We start from the raw sequence: 23,534 nt of genomic DNA on the forward strand, positions 1-23,534 counted from the left end.
GACAACAGCTTATAAATCATACTAAATTATGTTTTTTGAAAATGTAAAAATGCAGAAAGTTTTCTGTGAGGGTTAGGTTTAGGGGTAGGGTTAGGTTTAGGGGATAGAATATAAAGTTTGTACAGTATAAAAACCATTATGTCTATGGAAAGTCCCCATAAAACATGGAAACACAACGTGTGTGTGTGTGTGTGTGTGTGTGTGTGTGTGTGTGTGTGTGTGTGTGTGTGTGTGTGTGTGTGTGTGTGTGTGTGTGTGTGTGTAGGCAAGGGAGGCAATGTCTCCTCAAAATTTCGGGTGAGCAAAATAAACGACTGTACATAAACAAATAAAATGTTACGAAATGTGAACTCATGCAATGTGTTCAGTTGTCATCTTTCTGCAGTCATTCTGTCAAACAGCGACATCTAGTGGATAAAGTTTCAGTGCGAGGCAGCGTCTCTCACGCCTCCCTTCAGCTCATTGTTTTCTTATTCAGATCACCTTATGCTTGAGAGAACCCATCACGCGGCCATCTTGACCATTTTGTCTCGGAACTTCCGTTCTAGCGGTTCTATGAAGATATTTATGGTGTTGATGTCAAATTGTAATTAGCTAGTGAGTATTTTAAAGTATTCAGGTGATGTCATAATAACAGAAAGCAGAGCAGTGAGATTAAAACAAGAGTACTGCATTCTAAATACACAAGATTCTACCTTCAAGCTGTGGATGTACTGATGTGCCTCTGTGCTCATCAAACTCCAACAGACAACAAAAGACAACATAAAATATCCCATACCACACCTTTGACCATGTTCTCATGTCATTCACCCATCATTTTATAGTTAAGGTAAACAGATTTGTTTAGCGTTAAACAGGGACGGGGAGGGGTCCAAATATATTTACACACACACACACATACTTGAAAGTGTATGTTTTATTATATATATATTCCATTTAACAACTATTTTAATCACATTTAAGCCTCTAAAAATGTAGGGTGACATATTCATTTTAAACTTGCATGTTTAATAATATGAGCTGTCACTGTTTGAAATTTCATATCAGCTACACATGTGAACAAATTATTCACAAGTTGGAACTTAATCATAGCTGTCTAAATGTGATCTGCCAGGTCCAATTTACTTCTGCGTGTGTCAGAAAAAACACCTCACTAGTATTTACATACACATAGGTCATTAAAACAATTTTTTTAACCATGCCACAGATTTCATATTAGCAAACTATAGTTTTGGCAAGTCGTTTAGGACATCAACTTTGAGCATGATTGATGAAGTGAGATCCATCAGATGGAAAATTACTTCAATAAATCAGATGATTTGTAAAAGGAATAACACATTTTATTTGTACAGAAATTAGTCAAATTAATAAGATTTGAATTACTGAGAATAAATGTAATAATAAAGAAAACGTACGTTTAGTTCTTTAATGTATAGTAGATATATCTTAAGGATATATCCAAGGACTAAGTCCTGGAATTAATCTAACAATACTATGTCTCGTCTTTGTTTAATGAACTAAGTAATTAAATGAAAGAAGTGAAAGTTAAAGTATGGATAGTACGATGAGGCCTCAAAGCTGGAATTCAGATGCAGAGAGCCAGAGAACTGAGCTGTTAGTATCTCTGACCACCAAAAGTTAAGTTTAAGGTCTTTATACCCTCTTGCACAGTATGAAGTTAACTCAAAGGTGTCAGGACATATTGTTATGACCCACTGAAGTGCGAAGGCTGCGGTGGCCTTGTATGTTGACGCACCGGGCGGATACACCAGCCCTTACACAAGTGTGTCTTATCCTGTATTAGGGCTGGGCGATATGGCCAAAATTGTTATCATGATAATCTTTTTCATATTGTTCAATATCGATATTTATCACAATATACATTTACACATTGCACTTTCTTTTTTATTTCAAAGTTGACAGAAGAAAAGAAGAAAAAATAAATTCTAACCAGTCAAAATAGTCTCTACAAAACTGCACAGGGGTCCAGAGACGGCCAAAGCAGTGGGGTCTGCGGGATCTTTTACCAAAATATTAAAATATTTTATAGTTTATCAATTGAAAATGAAAGTTAAAAGATCATCTGTTTGTTCTGAAGTCCAGTATTTGTTGGAATATTTTTACATTAAATTTTAATTTGTTATATTTCTTTATATTCAGATACCCAAGTATGGGGCATAGAAGCCCTTGTGACTGTGGAATGATGCTGAATGTGGGTTCAGGGGTGTCCCGAGAGAAATTTTGAAAACGTTTTTTAAAAAATAAAAAACAAATTGTATATTTTCATTAAAGTGAGAGACTAGTCTACCAACTAGTAATTTTAGTCTTTCCTCATCCATTCCAGACATCCTATTAATTTTCACAAAATTAGAACAGAAATCGATTTCTTTATTCGATTTGTTTATTATTAAAGACTCATAACATGCTGATTAATAAAGATACATTTACAAGGGAAAAACGTTATGGTCTAAAAGGTGCTTTGAAACCACGTTAACTCATGCGGCGCATCATGTCTACACACATGCAGGGAAAAGAGGAAGCGCGTACGGAGCGGGACAGGGCAGAAATGATGCATGTTTGTTGCTAGAGAACAATATTCAAGATTACAGCGCAGAAAAATCAGAGCTGTTGTCCACATCACTGTTGTTCTGTCGCGCTCTTCACTAGAGACGATGAGGTGCAGATGGAATCAATCCGGTGTCCGACATAACCTAATTGTTAGCAAGGCAGTTAGCATTAGCAAGTTCATCCAGTCTGACCCTACGTTACAACTGGCACATTGTGAGCGAAGCTGAGAGCGTTTTCAATTCATTCTTATGAAAGCCGACCGTCATGCTCGCAAGGTGGATCATAGGATTGGCAGCGGTGAGCGCCTTTGAGCAGATTTCGCCTGCCCCAGTGGAGACACAGCCTGAGAAAGCCGAGCTGCTTGTGTTTTAGTGACACGCTGTAAATATCGAAAATTCCTCAAAAGCTTATCATGGATTTTCTTTATCGTGATATATATCGATATCATTTTTATCGCCCAGCCCTATCCTGTATGTGCGTATGTGCAAGAATCCCATCTGCACATTGCTTGAAACAATAACATCTATAAGTTTAGCACCAAGCTCTCTGAATTCAGATCTGAAACCTCATCAGGTCAAAAGGGCAACAAGTTCATATACTAAGAGTCTAAAATGTATATACTTTGTCCCAAACAGCGCTCCAGTTTCTCACAGGAATGTTGGGCACAAAAAGCACAAACCATTTAACAAACCATTTACAAGGATAGAGAACGATCATGAAGTAATCTTCTAACACACACACATTGAAAATATATGGCTTGTGTCTGGTAACATGTATACAACACAGCAAGGATGGACATATAAGGAATACATGGAGGATACAATGATAATGCCATATAAGCTGGTTTTATGAATGTGACATTTATGATTATATTCTGAATATAGTTGAGTACATAAATGTGGATACATGAATATGCTTGTATAATATCAAGCAAAAGTATAAAATATAGGAATGTCTCTAGCCACTTGCATCAATGACACAAGTAATTTTCCAACAAGATTTATAGACAGATTGTTTCACTTTTAATTGACTATATCACAATTCCAGTGTGCTAGCCTACTTAAAGAAATAGTTCACCCAAAAAATGAAAATTCTCGCATAATTTAGTCACCCTTATGCCATCCCGAATGTGTATGTACTCTTCTTCAGAACACAAATTAAGAATTTTTGAAGAATATCTCAGCTCTTTTGGTCCATACAATGCCAAAATTTAGATGCTCCAAAAAGCACATAATGGCAGCACAAAAGTTATCCACAAGATTCCAGTGGATTAATCCATGTCTTCAGAAGTGATATGATAGGTGTGGGTGAGAAAAAGATCAATGTTCCCTCCCCAGTAGATGGCGAAATGCATAAACAATGTGAATCACAAAAAACAAAAGAAGAAGAAAGTTAAAGTGGAGATTGACTGAGCAAGGAGGAGAATTTATAGTAAAAATGTACTTAAATATTGCTCTTGACTGTTTCTCACCCAATCTATCATATCTCTTCTGAAGACGGATTTAACCTCTGGAGTCACATGGATTAGGCAACTTTTATGCTGACTTGTGTGATTTTTGGATCTTAAAATTCTTGGCACCCATTCACTTGCATTGTATGAACCAAAAGAGCTGAGATTTTTTATTTAGACACTACACATAAACTGATTTTAATGTAATTGTTTCATACATTACGATATAAAATGGGGATCATTGTACTGAAAATAACTTTTTCATCTTTTCATTTCTGTTATCATGTCGCCCTTTTATTTTTATTTTGTCCATCAGATTCATGTAGTGTCTACGGTATCATAGATAAGTGATGTATTTTAAAAGTTGTCAATCACAAACTCCTATAAAATTCCTATTTTGTTATTCTTTCTGGCAAACTGCCATAGAAGGGAATGTTAATTACGGTATGTGTGCTAAATTTTTAAATTGCAGCGTACAGTTTCTATTATAAAGGGGCATAGCTTTCACATCTCAGTACGCAATACCCACTACTCATGAGTCTTGTAAATGAGTGTAAAGCAGTCTGATGGAAAGGAGGAGGCGAGAACCGGCTTGGCAATATAAATAAGATTTTAATGATAAACTTAAACAAAAGACAAACAAACACACATGACGGACATTTCCGTAAACGATCTCTCTCTCGTCGCACCACCGTCCGCAGTCGGCCTTTATCCTTCTTGGAGGCTTAATTAGCCTGATAAGGGACCGGGTGTGTATAATCACAACCCGTCCCCGCCCTCCGCCCTGTCACAATGAGCAACTCTTTTACTCTTACTTGAGTAGTTTTTAGGACAGGTACTTTTACTCTACTCAAACTACATTTTTAAGAAGTAACAGTACATTTACTTCAGTGTTATTTTTCAGTACTCTTTCCACCCCTGGGTGTATGTAAACTTCTGACTTCAACTGTACCTAGACTATACAAATTTGATGATAAACTGATTCAAGGAAAATACTGTATATGTTACATGTAAAACAACAGCTTTACTTTGTTGCCTTTATAAGCAAAATATGTGACTTTGATATTATATATTTTTATGCAGGGCTACGTTTTCATATCATGTGTTGTGATATATCAGATTTCAGATTTGTATGGGTTTAACCTTAAAGCTATTTAAATGTCAACTGGAATTGAAATAGGAATTTATTTTGGACTTGAATGCTGAGATATGTTTACAAAAATAATAATCTTTTCAATGTATATAGATTTTTTATTTATTTAAATAAATATATGAAATATTGTAATATATATATTTTAAAATCCATTAAAAAGAATAGAGGCACTTGGTCTTGTGTTTCACATAATTCTGTCAGACATTTCCAAGCCGCTTAATTATAAAGAGTTCAGTGTCGGCACAGTATTGATTGGTAGTTTGACACCTCTTGCATGACTGTGCATATTCTCTACAAGTTTCTCAACTTGATTATAGGGCCTTGTGACATGAATTATACTTAATTAGAAACACAATCTGGATTCAGTTGTACTTGTAAGGTCACAACTCTTCTATTTTGGAAGCTTGTATCACATTGTATACTGCTGGGAAAAAAGCACCACATTTTACAGTCTATAGTAATACTAACTTATTAACACATTTACATATTAATGTCAGCTTAATTTGTTCTGAAGAATACACCCAACATTCTTGACTCCCTGTTTTTATTCTCAAATATTTTCGCCTGACCACTGTACTTCATCCATGGCCTAGTTACTGGGTGTGAACTGGCAACTTGACTTTCCATAGTGATGTAACCACAACTTCAGTTCTGCAAATGTAACCCTATCCAATAACATGTCAGTCTAAGTCCCATTAAAGAAAATATCTGATCAGTCCCTCTCTCACCTGAGAATTTAAGCCATATCTTACTTTACAGTATTGGACTTCAAATAGGGTCGCTGAAGGGCATAACCTCAGTCATCTTCACTCTGTCTGAAAGGTACTACAGAGCTGAATGTAAAGCCATCACAACCTATAGTTTAACAGAGTGTGGGTTCTCTAGCAACTTTGTTTGCTTTGTTCTGTAAGTATGTCAGTTGTTAAGGGCACAGCATGATGACCTGCTGGGAGTTTGAATTGCAGGTGGTTTGTCACAATGCATGTTTAATTTTAAGTGCAGGTGAGATGGCGATAGCCCTACTGGGTTACTTCATTCTGTAAAGGAGTTTTCAATAGCTGGAAAGGATATTGAATTTGTTTAGCTACTAAGTAGCTCAGGTTTGGACACAGAAAGCTTCCCTTGTTTGTAAGGAGTGGCTGTCCTCTATTTTATTGGGAGATAATGTAGTTTAATATATAAAGGTATCAAATTCTTAAACCTTCACACAAAGCAAGTGACTATAGTGACTTTTTGATTACTATCTTGGGGACAAATTCTGCTTTTTTAGAACTTAATATGTGTGTGTACATATTTATATTTTCATGTTTGATTTGATTCAATTCATAATTATTATAATTATAGTCATAGTATAAAGATGTATCTGCAGAATTTATACTAAATGTATGTTTTTAAAACATACGTTGTGCATTTATCTGCATAGTTGAAAGAACTATGCAGATACATGAATGTATGCATTTATGTATTCATTTGTGTAAATTTAAAATTATTCACTTCACCCAATTAAAATGTCAAAATGTTATGAACAAATTAAACTTTTATTATGTAGTGTGTATATGGCAGATAGGCAGGCAGCACGAGGCGGGTTTCTCGAGCGCGAGACAACAGTAGAAATCACCGTCATACCGAGCCGGTAAGACGCCTTTTATTTAAACCGTTGTCTAACCAAAAATAGACTTCGGGCTTTGTATTTTACCAAATAATAGGGTTAAAAATACGTGTTTGTCCCTACAGAAGGGTGCTGGTAATATCGTATATGTTAATAGAACGTGTTGTACGGTCAGCTAACAGTTAGCCTCACTTTGGCTGTGGCTCAAAATCTAGAGCGCTGTTTACATAGATGGCTTATAACGCGCATACGTTGCCCAGAAATGCTGTCTAGGGAGGCAACTCACAAAATATTGATACACTGTTTTTATGTCTGCTGTGACTTCTTTCAAAACAAAAAAGAAAAATCGCATGTTGATGTGTGTAAGCTTGCTCAGTCCCAGCCATACAGAAAGCCTAAAACTATACAAAGCTGTTTCTTGAGGGAAGTTTTTGGTGTTTGCTAGTCTCATGGGATTCTATTTGAATGTATTGGCATGTCTGATAGCCTTGAATATCCTGAGAACAGCGGCTGCCTTAAACCTTACGAGCTACCCACCTAAAAGCGTTTTTGGGCTTTTTAGGTGCTCATCGATCATCCTCGTCGCACTACATTTCATTGGCTGACCAAATATATCTCATAGATCTCATATATGTCCATATAGTGTTCACCAATTTACTGATCACCATAGTTAATACGAATGCAGTGGCGATTAAAGAGTATTTGTCCAATTTCAGAAGCAGAATTATTTTTAAAAAAATAAAAAGTGATGCCAGATATCATTGACATCCTAGTAATTCAACCTCTGTTTTGGTCTCCACATTTCATGGTCCCACGTGGAATTCACAGGTCAAAAGTGTGGGAACCTTTATTTAAAATATATCAGATTAATTTGTCTCACAGCAGGCAACTGCGCTTCTGGGTTCTTTTGAGCAGCAGAATTGAATGATGGATATGAGCAGTTTTAATAAGTGTTATTTAATGTAATAATGTTCATGTTAATAGTAGCTTATATAATTGGACATTTTTCGTTTACAGTGAAGAAATATGTTTTGGTTCTTTCTGAACTTGTCGGCAAAACCATTTTAACTTGGTTTAAATTGCCTGTATAAATATGTCATACATGTAATGATGGTAGATGAATACACATTTAACACACTTCTAAAACCTGAGAAATGTGGCATATTGAAATGAAAACTCCCATCAGCCATGCAATATGCATCTTTACTTTATTGGTCTACTTGGAGTAAATAATAATATTTGATTTCTTCAATATTCAAACTTAATAGCAGCCTGTTTCTATTGAACAAGTTACTTTACAAGTTAATTCAAGTTCATTTTCGAAGTATTACATTATATTGGGATATCGTTTCGCAAACAGCAGCATATGTGCCACAGTGGTGGACACGAGGTCCCATTCATCTTATTAGATCTTAAATAGTGGTATAAGATCATTATTGGATCATATGAAGCCTCTTATCTGTCATATTGATTGCACTTTGAAATTAATAACAGCTGTTTGCGATCGGTGTTGGACGATCCCTTATAGAAAGTTCAAAAACATTAACACTAGCTGCAGATATATATAACGATGTGAATTTATGAAATATAATAAATTGTCAAATCCTGATTTTGTCCTGATCCACTAACCCTGATAAAAATGTAAAGAAGCCCAAATCTCCAAATCTGTTTCAACCCCAACATTTTTTCCAGCCATTTGCAGCTGAGTTTGAGTGAATCTCCCATTCAAAGCATACATTTATTTGGGTGCCAAATGAACCCAGAAGTGCTGCCACGGAGCGTTTATTTGTAAATAGTCACTTCATCTATTGGTTACATGTTGAAATCAAATGTGAGAGACTCCGCATGAGCATCAGTGACTATTTAATCAATGACCAATAATTTCTCTCAATTACAGTTGCAGATTCTTCATCTATGTGTGTGCCTGAGCCCATGCCAGGGGGGTGTGAGATGGCAATTAATGGCCTCCAGTGGAGTTGAAGACTTGAGGAATGGGGCATCACGGCCAACCCTCATCGTTCAAGCCAAGTCTGCTGTAGTCCATTCACCCAATGTTCGAGGGTCCTCCAACACTGAAAGAAAGAGATCGCAAGGTGCTGCGGGTGATTCGGTGTCTCAGCCTAATGTGAGAGTTCTGTATGATCAGCCCTATTGTGTCTCAGGGATCCCCTCACAACGTGCCTATCCACATGTGCCTATAGCCTCTTCCGCCTCAGGCGTAATAGTCAACCGAGCACAGAGTACAAGTGCTAATTCTTTAAATGGTGCTAGTAACGGTTTAAGGGCATACCATCTTTTATCTAAGAGCTTGCCACATATTAATGCTGCTCCCACTGCATGCCATAGCTTCAGTCAAACAGAGCCGACTACCTACAACTGTCAACCTCACTGGAACCTTGCTTCATTTAGGTTAAAGACAGGACTGCTAGGAAAACGGGCTTTTTCACCTCAGCTTTCTGTTTGTCCTGCCTGTCCCTCTCCACCTAAGTCCTTCTCTCAAAGAGCCTCGGTAGTAATTGATAAAACCATGCCTGCTAATCAGTCTTTGCCTTGGACGAGCAATCAGCTCAGGGATAACACCAATGGAGTTGTACAGTCCCCCAATGCCAAAATTCCTTCATACTCCAAACAAGAGACCTGTGACTTGCACAGCACTGCCACTATTAAATCTGGCTCTCACTGCAATGGAACCATTTGTAGAGGCCTCATAGCTGATGCAGCAAAACTTACCCAACCAACTTTGCATTTGAAAGATAAATGCACAGATGTGCTTTTGAATCATAGCAAGGCGGCCAAGGATTTGCTTCAGCTTGAGAAGATATTACCGGAAAATTGCAGAGAAAAAGTGCATACCCTTGAATGCAGTTCGGTGCCCGACACCGGTCAAGCTGCTGTGCTAAAACTCGCCAGAAACAATGTACATTCAAGACACAGGACACTCAATGGCCTGAACAAGCAACCAGAAACCAACATGAAACTTTTCAGCAGTTTAGGTGGTGAAATAACCACAGGTAGTACTGCAACCATCTGCCTTACTACTGAAGATAAGGAATCATGTTTTGCACCCATTGAAACCAACAGTGCCCATGGTGCCATTCCACAGATAACAGGCCACAATATGGCCTCTCCTCAGTCACTGTCTGTGTACACGGTGACAAACCAGATATCTGCCATTCACCTCACAAAGGAGGGGTTATCTCATGAGGACGCTAGTCTATGCCCCATGGAACTTATAGGCGAGCAGGATGATGCTGATGTTCAGAGGTTTGTGCATTTATTATTTAACTTCACTATAGGGCTGGGCGATATTGCAAAAAATTAATATCTTGATTTTGATGAAGCTTATGCTTGGGCTGGGTGGTATATCAGTATATTTTCAAACGAGATGGAGGATGAGACAAAACCGTTTATATCTATATAGTTTGATATTGCATTACATAACCCAGTACTTTCATAAAGCCGTGCCAGTGTTTGCATCTCTCCTCTCCCACACTCTCCGAGCAACCCAGCCCTCACTCTCCCTCTACGTCTGTATGCAAACCTGGTCCCACTTGCTCATGAGTTCTCCTGCAACATAGAGGGAGACACAGTGCCAGTCCACACTGCCAAAGACGACATGGTTAGTAAAAAGAAAACAGTGGGTTGAATTATTTGGAGATGGTTCGGTTTTTAAAGATCAGATGAACAGCAAAACCATGTCATCTGTAGAGAATGCCATGAACAGGTTGCATCCAAAAGTGGAAGCATTTCAAATCTCATCCACCATTTACAACAGCGGCGTAAACTGAAGAGTGTGTTAAACTTTGTTCTGCTGCTGCAACCCTGGCCGCAAAGTCTTCTGCCCCTAAAAAAAGCATGTTGCAAGCTTCATTTAATTTACAACTGTACATTTAGCCCACTTTGTAGAAAATCCAGAGGTATATATCATGTATCCCCATTTAGCCTAAAAATACAGAGATATGATTTTTGATCCATATTGCCCAGCCCTACTTATGGACTATTCACGATAGATATTTTTCTATGTTTAAATGTACTCCAACATGATTCACATTGTTTGTTCTTTATTAGAATGCAAGGCAACCTGTTTAGAGAAATCTTTTCATTAAAGGAAACAAAGGAGTGAAAGAAAAATTTACAGATGCACCACAGGGCGAAGTTGTCAACAGAGTGCAAATGTAAAATAAATGAATGAATGTAATGCTGCTCAGATAAACCCAGATGTTCAGAAATAATAGAATGAGAAAACTGCTAAATACTTCTTAGCCAGTGTAGGTATCATTATATCTAAACCAAGTCTATCAAAAATGTAATCTAGAAATCAATATCTATAAATTATCATGTTTATCTAGAAAGTACTCCTTGTATATGAAACAATTTGTGTACCGGTATATTCATAAATCCCTGCAGATAGAGACGGGATCACACTGAGCAGCACAGCAACATGAAATAATTTATCATTACAAAGTTTGTCAAAATTATCGCTTGCCAAATATTGGCTTGGATGCAGTACAATTGAAACATATCACAGAACAAAGCAATAGCCTATCCATATGATTTGAATTGAAGCGCCTGTAACTGTCATGTAACTAACGCTTTTTTTATGGGTAAAATGAATGGAGACCGTTCATCAACATGCGCACGCCAAGGCCAGTTATGGTCTTTAGCCGGTGTATACATGCATGATGGACGAAGTTGAGCTACAATCGTATAGTGTACAATCGTATTGGGAATACTGCTGTCTTTTAAATCAGTCTCCGTGTTGATAACATGTCACATTCATTTGGAGCGTACACATGTGCAGCTGATCAGATCGAGAGCGACATTAAGATAAGTGCTGAGAATATTTTTTCTTTTCCTTATTCAACTTCTGGTAGATTTATCACATATTTAACATATACATTATTATATGTATGCATTTGCAACGTTTTTATCACCTTTATTTTAGGATAGCCTAATTGTTCAAAGGAAATCAAAGAGTGCAGAATGGCATGAGTCTGAGGGGTAATGGCAAAGTTTGTTTGAAAACATACTTTATTTTTTTAATTCTGTTTGATGCCACTAATAGCTAGTAAATGATACATTTGGCCTTTTATTTTTAGTTGTTTGTGATTCCTACATTTTCTTTCAAAGTTCTCAGTTTCAGTGGAGTAGTTTACAAAGGCTTTACAAGTTGTGTCTCCTTTTGAGTCCCATAAAAGAAAAAAATAATAATACGGGTGTGGAACAACATGAGGGGAGTAAATGATGATGGAATTTTCATGTTTAAGTGAACTATCCCTTTAACTGAAAAAAAGGTTTGCAATTTGGACATCACTACTAGAACTCCCAAATTTTGTACATGTCTGTCTGAAATGTTTCTTGCATTTACTTTCAGACAAGAAATGCTAATAGATGGTGATGAGGAGGAGCTTCCGGATAAGCTGGAGAATAACTTCAGTGGCGATGGTAACAGAACTGCCTCTTACTGTTACTTAAACCTCAGCAAGCTTGGAAACCTAGAACTTAATTAGTGTCAACCTTGGTTACCCTTTGCCTTTGTCTGACTGTGTTTCATTAAAGCCAATGTTGCTTTATTTGCTTTTCAGATGACTCTGATTGTGATATCTCCTCGACAACGTCCATGGCAGCCTTGTCAAAGTAATCAATTATTCTCTTATCTTCAAAACATTTAATCTTGCAAGAATCTCAGTGTTATATATGATGTTTTTTGAGTTTTAAATTATGAATGCATTTCCTTGATACTAATACACAGGGTTTTAAGTTTTTCTATGTTCAGCTATGTTTCAATTCCCCATTTATTTCATCTTTTTGCTTTTTCAAAGATCTTTTTATTAGCTAATCCTGGTTTTGTCTCGATTGCCGAGGGTTTACTCTTGACTAGTAATCGACCGATATGGTTTTGTTAATGGCCAAAATCCAGAGAGCAGGGTGGCCAATAGGCCGATACAATGCAGATGAATCACACAAATGAATACAGTAAATAACATAAAAAATAAAATGGCTAAAATTAACTCTTATTTTGCACTATATTTACAAAATGTCATACTAAACTTTAACTTTGTAAAAAATTATGATCTAAAAAATTATATTGTATTTTAAATGGTTGATAGCTGTTTCTTCTTATTTCTGTTTACCGGTAGTCATCAAATTTTAATAATTTGTTTGCACACGTAGTCCAGCAACCATCAATGCTATGTCCACATTAGCAATCGCATTTTCGCAAAAAATACTGCATCAAACCAATTGTACATACAGTACATGGTGAATAAGAAATTTACACACATCACACGTGAAGCACTTTTACTTTGAATTTGCGCTCATGCGGATCCAGTGTAAGTAGCAATCTCATGACAGTTTAAACAGCCTGGATCGCCTGCTTGTATTGTCACGGTGTGCCCATCATGATTTTGTGAATCAAAGGAACTTTTTATCCTGTTCCTGAAGTTCTGAATATGCTCTTCAGAGAAAAATAGTAGATGAGCGCTCCCAGGAAGAAGACTTTGGATTTTTGTGAGGTTCGTGAATTACATCTCTTTAAATGAGATATCTACATATTTGCAAACGGTATATAATAAAAGTTGTATTGATATTTGCCTTTTATCATTAGAAAAGATAAAGGTGAATGGTGACCGGGAACTGTTGAGAGGCTGATATAATACATGCTTTAGAGGTACAGTGCATCCGCAAAGTATTCACAGCGCTTCACTTTTTCCAAATTTTGTTACGTTACAGCCTTATTCCAAAATTTATTAAATTCATTATTTTCCTCAAAATTCTACAAACAATACCCCATAATGACAACGTGAAAGTAGTTTGTTTTGAAATCTTTGAAAATGTATTAAAAATAAAAAATAAAAAAAATCACGTTACCTTTGCCATGACACTCAAAATTGAGCTCAGGTGCATCCTGTTTCCGTTGATCATCCTTGAGATGTTTGTACAACTTGATTGGAGTCCACCTGTTGTAAATTCAGTTGATTGGACATGATTTGGAAATTCACACACCTGTCTATATAAGGTCCCACAGTTAAAAGTGCAGGTCAGAGCACAAACCAAGCCATGAAGTCCAAGGAATTGTCTGTAGATCTCCAAGACAGGATTGTATCGAGGCACAGATCTGGGGAAGGGTACAGAACAAATTTCTGCAGCATTGAAGGTCCCAATGAGCACAGTGGCCTCCATCATCCGTAAAATGGAAGAAGTTTGGAACCACCAGGACTCTTCCTAGAGCTGGCCGCCTGGCCAAACTGAGCGATCGGGGGAGAAGGGCCTTAGTCAGGGAGGTGACTAAGAACCCGATGATTACTGTGACAGAGCTCCAGCATTTCTCTGTGGAGAGAGGAGAACCTTTCAGAAGAACAACCATCTCTGCAGCACTCCACCAATCAGGCCTGTATGGTAGAGTGGCCAGATGGAAGCCACTCCTCAGTAAAAGGCACATGACAGCCCGTCTGGAGTTTGCCAAAAGGCACCTGAAGGACTCTGACCATGAGAAAATAAATTCTCTGGTCTGATAAAACAAATTTTTTACTCTTTGGCCTAAATGGAAAGCGTCATGTCTGGAGGAAACCAGGCACCGCTCATCACCTGGCCAATACCATCCCTAGAGTGAAGCATGGTGGTGGCAGCATCATGCTGTGGGGATGTTTTTCAACGGCAGGAACTGGTGGACTAGTCAGGATTGAGGGAAAGATGAATGCAGCAATGTACAGAGACATCCTTGATGAAAACCTGCTCCAGAGCGCTCTGGACCTCAGACTGGGGTGAAGGTTCATCTTTCATCAAGACAACTACCTTAAGCACAGCCAAGATAACAAAGGAGTGGCTACGGGACAACTCTGTGAATGTCCTTGAGTGGCCCAGCAAGAGCCCAGACTTGAACCCGATTGAACATCTCTGGAGAGATCTGAAAATGGCTGTGCATCGACACTCCCCATCCAACCTGATGGAGCTTGAGAGGTCCTGCAAAGAAGAATGGGAGAAACTGCCCAAAAAAATATGTTGTAGCATTGTGTATAATGCTACAAGCTTGTAGCATTATACACAAAAATACTTGAGGCTGTAATTGGTGCCAAAGGTGCTTCAACAAACTATTGAGCAAAGGCTGTGAATACTTATGTACATATGATTTTTTTTTGTTTTTTTATTTTTGATAAATTTGCAAAGATTTCAAACAAACTTCTTTCACATTGTCATTATGGGGGTATTGTTTGTAGAATTTTTAAGAAAATAATTTATTTTAATCCATTTTGGAATAAGGCTGTAACATAACACAATGTTACAAATGTGAAGCGCTGTAAATACTTTCCGGATGCACTGTAATTAAATTATGCTGGATAGGCTCAGTTTTTTTGTTGTTGGTTTATTACATCTGTTTATGAGATATGTGCATATTTACAGACTGTATATGATGTTAGTTTTATTGATATTTGCTTTTTTACCATTAGACAAGACAGTTAAAAGTTACAGGGAACAGTTGATGAGAGAGAGGAACAATGAAACAACTTTGAGCTCAAATGCGTCTGCCACGGCTGTGATATGCGGACCATATAAATCGGCCAAATGGGAAAAATTATCAGCCAATGCCCATAAATACAAAAATTCAGAATATCAACCAATTTATCGGCCTCGGCAATATATCGGTCAACCACTACTCTTGTCACACTTTTTTTAGTACAATATAGACGAAGACTAACTATTTAAGTTAAATTACAGTGGTAGAGTTAATAACTTTCCATGCTTCTTTCTTCTGATCACCTGACATTACTATGGTAACAGTACCATGAACACAGGAGTACCTGATTTTGTTCTGGCGGTTGCTGTCAAAGAAAAGCTTTTAAAGCCAGAGGCCAGTAGAAAGATCCCTCAATTGTGCTTGTGTAATAGAAGGTAGAACTGTCCCAGTATAACAGGAAAATGAGTCAGTAGTGAATTGTTTCAGGTCTGTGGAACCATTGTCATGAGGTGACGTCCAGCTGATGGGTTTGTTTTAGTTGGTGTTTTCTGGTTTCATTTATGAGGTTAGTGAGTGTAACCTCAAACTCTGAGATTTAGTGCCAGGAGTATCCAAAGTTTTAATAGGAGGACCTCAGCAGGCTACATGACTGTCATGTGAGTTATGTTGTTCATATATCAGTATGCTGTCTTAAACCAAGTAATCAGGTTGCCTTATCACAATATATTATGTGTTGATGTTAAATCTAAGTTTCTTATTTGAATCTATTTCTAAATGATTATCATTGGGTTTTACATGACTGGCTTCAACACTCTTCTTGTACTGTGTTTTAAGGCTACAACATCCGCGTATACACATATTTTTAAATAAGAATTATAAACTAGTTTGCGGCGACTCTTATCCATTTTGTTCTCAAGCCAATTCTGATCATATTTCTAAGCTCTGAATTATTTTGTAATTTAAGCAGTGTATTGGAGGGATGAGCAAAAATGGTTGCCTTATTAACTTTAAAAGCTCTCAAGAGTATAGTTGTGCTCCTAGGTTAACAAATCTACTGATTTTAATTTTAAAGACAATTATTGTCAGACTCAAATCCTAATGTTCCTGTTTGTATACATTATCTGAAGGTCTCCCTTTTTTAATAGAACTATGATGTGCACTAAGTTTTCACTATTTAGACTTTTGATTTGTTATTTTTACTTTTAAAAATTGTCACAAAATGCCTGCTTTATTTCCACTGTCTTACAGTCCGACCAGTTTTTTTTATTTTTTATGCAAGAACGGGTCATGTGTGAACACTCCCTAAAGTCTAAAGTTTTCTGCTTGCTGGTACATCTCACACACAGTGCACATGATGCAAATTTCATCATCAGCACAGTCTGTGTGGATCGTCTGTTTGAAGCTTGTTTTTTCTAGAAACATGGACAGTCTGTGTGCGATGTCTGCACCTGCTGTTGACTACTAAAGACAATCACAAAACAGTCATGTGTGCAGGCATCCAGCACATCTGTATGGGCTCACGATAAACAGTATGCTTTGAAAGGCTGAGCGATTGACTGCATGAGACAGAACGACACATGTGGAAAAAAAAATAAATAAATAAATAAATCCTAGCCTGTAGAAATGTATCTTTTGTGCTCTGGTGGATCCAAATTATACAGGGCTTCCTTAAAGGTATAGTTCACCCAAAAATGACAATTCTCATAATTTACTCCCCCTGATGCCATTCCAGATGTGTGTGACTTTATTCTGCAAAACACAAATGAAGATTTTTAGAAGAATATTTCAGCTTTATGCAAGTGAATGGGTGCTAAAATGTTGAAGCTAATTAGTGCTTGCGTTTTCTAGTGTTGAGGATCCTATGAGTCCTGATGTGGAGGGGGATCTGGTGGAGAGATCCGCTCTTGTGCCCAGTCTCTTCCCCCACATGCCCCCCACCCTGTACTTCAGCACTTCCAATGAAAGAGGTTGGCACACGCATACACACAAGCCATTCAGGCCATTACCTTGAAAGCTATGAATTCAGTGGATCTTTTGATTAATTTATAGTATGATTCCTTAAGTCATTCTATTTTAGATTACAACCCTTGTATTTTAAACACTTATTATTGTAATATTTTCTCCCCATTTTACAGTGGAGCCGTTGCCTCTTGAACAGAGGAAGCTACTCAAATGGAAGATAACCACAGTCACTCCCAATGTAGTGAAAAACACCATCTCTAGATCACACTTTAAAGCCACTAAAAGTAAATTAACAGTTTTTTTATTTCATGTTGTTTTGTTAGAGATGGTAAACTGTGGGAGAGTATTGAAAACATTGTGTTAGCTATTTTGTAATTTACAATACTGCCATAGTTTACACTGCTTGCTTTAGTCTGCAATCTGTTATCATATGATGTTTTTTTATTCTAGAGAGTCATGATTGGCTGGGCTGCTGGGGTCACCATATGAAGTCACCAGGGTTTAAGGCCATTAGAGAGTACCAGAAGGTATGTAAAATTATTTTTGCTATCAGATGGGGATGTTTTTCCATCTTTCTACTAACATTATTTTGTTGTGTATTTTTATATGACCTAAAAAATTATTCCATCAAGTTACTGGTGTTAATTTGATGCTTTTCATAATTGCTTAATATTTCCTCTCAAATGAGTGACAACAAGCTTGCGTTTCTGTTTGGCAGCTGAACCACTTTCCAGGCTCATTTCAGATCGGGCGGAAGGACAGACTGTGGAGGAACCTATCCAATATGCAGGCACGCTTTGGCAGGAGAGAGTTTGGCTTCTTCCCACGCTCTTTCATTCTCCCACAGGATATCAAGCTTCTGAGGAAGGCCTGGGAGGATGGAGGCAGCAAGCAGAAATGGATTGTCAAACCGGTACCATCAGAATAACAAGACACCACAAGAACTGTTGTGAAATTGCTCTCTGAGATTCTTGTCATTGATGTTCTGCCATTTTCTTTTTAGCCTGCATCTGCACGTGGAATTGGCATTCAGGTCATTCACAAGTGGAACCAAATGCCACGCAAGAGACCACTCCTTGTGCAGAAGTATGTTGATAAAGGAAGATTTCTTGTTGAGAGAGACAACCGTGTATGTTTTTAACTGTTAAACTGGCTGATCTGTATTTCTGCAGATATCTTCACAAGCCCTACCTCATCAGTGGGAATAAGTTTGATCTACGCATCTATGTGTATGTGACCGCTTACGACCCACTCCGTGTTTACATCTTTAACGATGGACTAGTCCGTTTTGCAAGCTGCAAGTGAGTATATTCAATTGCACTAAAAGTGATGGCATTTAAACATTTACAAATAGGACTTAGAGCTAACCCAAAAATGAAAATTCTCTCTTTATTTACTCACCCTTATGTTGTTCCAAACCCTGTGCTGATGATTTCTGTGCACTAAATATTTTTTTTTTACTACAATGCAGAAAGCTATCAATTGGTTTCAGATGACTTGGAATGTAGTGCACGAGTCACCTTGTCTTGCTTTATTGTCATTTTTGGAGCTTGTCAGCTCATGGTCGCTATGAACTGTCATTTAATGGAGAAGTTAGATGTGAAGAATCTGAACTCTGAAAGAGTTCTCATTTTGTGGAGAAATTTCTCTTTAATTTTAGGGGAAAATTTTGAAATTCAAATTTCATTTAAGGTGTCTTCTGACTTGACACAGGTACTCCCCTTCTATGAAAACCCTCAGCAACAAGTTTATGCACCTTACCAACTACAGTGTAAATAAGAAGAACTCTGAGTATCAGAGTAACAGCGATGACAAGGCCTGTCAAGGCCATAAATGGTAAGAATAAATCGATAATATTTTGGAATTAAGGGTGGGCCTGTTCTGTACTGGTTAGATATGGACCTTTTATGATAATCAACAGCCAGCTTGCCCCTCTATTGACCTCATAATAACCATTATAAGTGAAATAGTAAAACTGGTTTCAGGATAGTATTAAATAATGCTACTGGGAGTGTTTGTTAATCAGACTCTGATTAAGTGAATGTTATTTAATGCAGGGCTTTGAAGGCACTTTGGCAGTACCTGGGCTCTCAGGGAATCAACACCACTCTCATATGGGAGAAGATCAAAGATATGGTCATCAAGACCATCATTGCGTAAGTGTCATTCAGTTTTAGTGTTTTTAGATGATTTATTTAACTTTCCTTGTATGTGCACATTTATGTCTCTATTCCCATGGCAGGTCAGACCCATATGTGAACTCGCTGGTGAAGATGCATGTCAGTTCTCCCTATAGCTGTCATGAGCTATTTGGCTTTGATATCATGCTGGATGAGAATCTAAAGCCGTGGGTGCTGGAGGTGAATATCTCACCCAGGTAAATCATACAAGGACTGCCCTTCACTTCTTAAAGCCCTGGCATTCTTCATACAAAATCAAAAAACAGGGGGTGTGACGTCTTTTAAAAAAAAAAAAACGGGCCAAAAGGAAGGTGTTTTTAAGTTTGTTTTGGCTGTTTGTAACAGCTCGCTAGCAAGAACTTTCAGGAAAACTTCATACCAGCTGCTAAACACCTTTCTGCCCACATCATTGGTCCACATCTTCGTTAGGTGTGACCTGGAGCTCAGTCAATATGAACACACTGCTGCACAGTTATTAATGAGCTGATGCAAACTTACCTACATCTGTATGGTCATTTGCGTTAAGACATTTTCCTATAACATGTCATGTTATATTTTTTAGTTAGTCTACATATGCTCTTAAGTGCCCATTCACACTATTTTTTCACATGCTGCTTCACTCTTGGGCTGTCTGCAGCCGAAAGCCATTCACACATCTGCCCAAAGTGAGATATGTCTATGGTCATTCTTTTGTCTGTGTTCTGCCCATTAACACACTCTTTTATTCTCGCATCTTTGCAGAAGTATCAGTCATCATAAATTACAATAACAGATTGAAGTCAGCTAAAATGATGGTATACATTACATAAATAATATTATGGTATAGCACATTAGTGCCTTGAATACAGAATGTAAACATAAATTACACATTATCTACTGCATATACATTACTATATATCATTATCGAGCAGTTAAACGGCTTCTTTTACTAATCTCGTGTGAATTCTACTCCAAGAATGAGGTATGAATTAATTGATGACACATTTTAATGTTATATTATTTTATGTTTTACATGTAGTCTTGTGTGCCCTTTAATTGTTACTCTAAACACCTCCCCAAGCAGCATGGCCGGTGTCTGAATGTTCGCACAGTTGCTCAGCTGTTTCAATTTTTTTTTGTCTTTAGTATACTAGTATATTAGTAAAAGAGATCCTTTAAGCATAAGCTCAACTTTGAAACAATCCAGTTCTCAGTGTTAGTTTGCCAAGCTACAAGCTAATGAAGAATAGGTAGACAACAGTCAAATGACTATTTTGAAAAGTCATTTCTAGACTTCATGTTTTTAACAAACTAGTGAACTACTCTGAAATTCTATTATGTTACTATTGGGAAACATTGAAACAGCTGAACTGTTGTCATGCTGCTGAAAAATTAAGTGAAGTCTACAACTTTTAGTTAGTTACTCCTAGACACTGTCAATACGATAAGATCATGATGTTCTTCAGTGATGGGATCGTAAATTCACTGAACCTGAGAATTTGTCCCACAACAGCTGCACACTTAATGTATGTATGAAAGAGTTTTCCCTAGCTGTTCTGTTCCAATGAAACCCTGCCTTCTTTACCAATCATTTTTATCATAGAGTTTCCTCTGTTTCTTATATATCTTTAACTCTCTCTAGCCTGCATTCTAACACACCGCTGGATGTCAGTATTAAGGGTCAGATGATACGGGACCTACTGAACCTTGCTGGCTTTGTGTTGCCATTGAGAGAAGACGTTGCTCCATCCAGTTCCACTGCCAGCAGGTCAGTTCTGGTATTACACTGTAATGCACAGTTAAACAAGTCAAAGTAAAACATTTTAAGTATTAATATTATTTATTTCTTTGAATTTTTTCAGGTTATTCAAATTATTTTATTTATTTTATGACTTAATTGCTGTATATTTATATATGCACAGTACACATGTAAGTACATTTCATTTTCTAAATCTTTTCTCCTTCTAATGGAAGTTTTACTGTTTTTGGTCAGTTTATGTGGAGAAGCACAAGAGAAATGTAGATCAGTCATTTCAGTTGACGAGAAAGTAAAGAGAGCCTTTTATCTGACTCAGCGCTTACGAGACCAGGTACTCAAACACACCCCATCTTTAATTATATATTGAAATATTTACGACTGATGGCATGGTGCTCACTGATGACTGCCTTCAATATCATGCACATTTGGAAATATTTCAATGAAAACTTTCTATGTCCTTGATATGTATTTTTGTGTGTGTAGGATTTCTTTGCCACAGTTCTGGACGTGCTGACACCTGATGATGTGCGTGTCCTGGCAGAGAGTGAGGACGAGTTGAGTCGTAAAGGAGATTTTGAGCGAGTTTTTCCCTCTCACGCTTCCTCCCGCTACCTCCGCTTCTTTGAGCAACCGCGCTACCTCAACATTCTCCTCAACCAATGGGAGCAGAAATACTGGCTCACCAGGAGCAAAGGTGTGTAATGCGACTTCTCTCATAGTCTATATTTTGTGAAGACTGTCAGCTTGTGTTTGCCATGTTGCTTTTCCTACCACTGTCCCTGTTTGTGTAACTGAGGTTGAATCTTGTCTTGCTGTGTTTAGGTATTAGTCTATTAAAGGATCTGTGTGAGAAGAAGGTGCACCTGGGTAACCTTGCAGATTCTGTTCATCACGTAAGTATTGAAGTGAGCAAAGCGGCTCCAGAGTCTGCACTGTTAAGAGTCAAATTACTGTGTTCAGTGATTAGCGACAGTGCCTACAGAAATGTACTTAACCATGAAACAACATCTGTTCTGTAACCTAACGCATTTCAGAATGAAGCAAAACATTTGGCTGGAAATAATGCAAGACTGTTCTTAATTTTATCCCTCTGGAATTTTATTAGATAGTTAGGCTATTATATATTTAGTTAATATTATTTAAGCTCTGCAGCTTTCCACAAAATATGAACACCTATCATTTATAAAGTTTTACACATCCCTCACTCCTTGCATTCAAATATTTTCAGATTGTCTCAAGTTTGAATTATTTTATTAAATGTCGCACATATGTGTGTTGTATTCATAGTGGTCTTCCAAGTCTTACCATGGACACAGATCTGACACCCACAGTTTAACATCCTCCAGATGTCAGCTGTCTGGGTATGTACACACACCTAAAACCATCTCACTCTGGCTAAGGATGTTCCTTAGGCCTTGAACATCTTAGATTTTACCTTATTTTTCCTTTCTCACTCTCTCTTGTTCCTCCTCAGAGTGGTGGTCAGTCAGAGATCTGATGCTGAAGATGATGACTGGTCTGATCATGAGGTTCAGTCAGTATCTGCAAGTCTTCCAGACATTAGCTTGTTGAGTACCATTTGCCTGAGCCCCAGTCCCACCTCCAGCTCCAGTCTAGCCAGTGATAGTCTGCCTCGCCACGATGACCTTTGAGCTTGACCATTAAACGCTGGCTTTCAAACAATGCACAAGTATATGTACACATGTGTGTTATATATATATATATATATATATATATATATATATATATATATATATATATATATATATATATACTCACACATCGGTGTGTGCATATGTCATGTCTCAGCTGAAGCACCTAGTAAAAATGTCATTGTTGTATAATTGTCTGCTTGTGAAGGGAGAGAACAGTGAAAAAGCAGACTGAAATAAATTGCCAACTGGATGTGTGTTAAAGGGGATAGTTAAACCAAAAAAGAAAATTCTGTAATTTGCTCATGTTGTTCCCACCCATAGGGCTTTCTTTCATGAAACAGAAAAGGAGATGTTGGGCAGATTGTTAGCCTCAGTCACCATTCACTTGCATTGCATTGTTTTTCCATATAATGGAAGTGAATGGTGAATGGAAAGTCATACAGGTTGGAACAACATAAAAGTGAGTAAATGATGACAGAATTTTCATTTTTGGGTGAACTATTCCGTTAAATGCTAAATTAAGTACTTTTAATTCTGGACCAGACATACAGAGTATTCATACATGGAAGTTTGCCTTATGTGGAGCAGTGGGTGGCAGGTGAAAAGAGCTCTTTTTGTTTGGGACAAATGTTGTTTCCGTATGAGCCTGTAGGATACTTCTGCTTTGTTTACATCACAGGTCATTGCACAAACTTGGGGTTGGTTCAGGCTTCTGTTTGGCTGGTTGTATTTAAACGTGTGAAATGAAAAATTTGAAGTTTGGA

At 37.5% G+C, this 23,534-nt stretch overlaps 1 protein-coding gene across 2 annotated transcripts; it reads left to right on the forward strand.

Moving 5' to 3' along the window:
* The first annotated feature begins 6,729 nt into the window (after nucleotides 1-6,729).
* On the forward strand, nucleotides 6,730-22,820 carry LOC127658565 (tubulin monoglutamylase TTLL4-like). 2 transcript variants are annotated; one of them, XM_052147923.1, is made up of 19 exons: nucleotides 6,730-6,804; nucleotides 8,678-10,044; nucleotides 12,155-12,225; nucleotides 12,366-12,417; nucleotides 17,084-17,202; nucleotides 17,371-17,481; nucleotides 17,648-17,724; nucleotides 17,916-18,110; nucleotides 18,201-18,283; nucleotides 18,370-18,498; nucleotides 18,911-19,033; nucleotides 19,255-19,353; nucleotides 19,440-19,574; nucleotides 20,999-21,124; nucleotides 21,350-21,446; nucleotides 21,599-21,809; nucleotides 21,938-22,008; nucleotides 22,403-22,476; nucleotides 22,590-22,820. In XM_052147923.1, the coding sequence occupies exons 2-19, from the start codon at nucleotides 8,741-8,743 to the stop codon at nucleotides 22,765-22,767; spliced, it is 3,255 nt and encodes a 1,084-aa protein (XP_052003883.1). In that variant the 5' UTR covers nucleotides 6,730-6,804; nucleotides 8,678-8,740; the 3' UTR covers nucleotides 22,768-22,820. The 2 variants fall into 2 exon arrangements, with proteins under 2 accessions (XP_052003883.1, XP_052003884.1); XM_052147924.1 differs by lacking the exons at nucleotides 6,730-6,804; nucleotides 8,678-10,044; nucleotides 12,155-12,225; nucleotides 12,366-12,417 and adding an exon at nucleotides 15,702-15,891.
* Nucleotides 22,821-23,534: the final 714 nt, after the last annotated feature.

Source organism: Xyrauchen texanus, chromosome 18 (assembly GCF_025860055.1).
Source record: "Xyrauchen texanus isolate HMW12.3.18 chromosome 18, RBS_HiC_50CHRs, whole genome shotgun sequence".
In the NCBI taxonomy this organism is placed as follows: Eukaryota; Metazoa; Chordata; class Actinopteri; order Cypriniformes; family Catostomidae; genus Xyrauchen; species Xyrauchen texanus.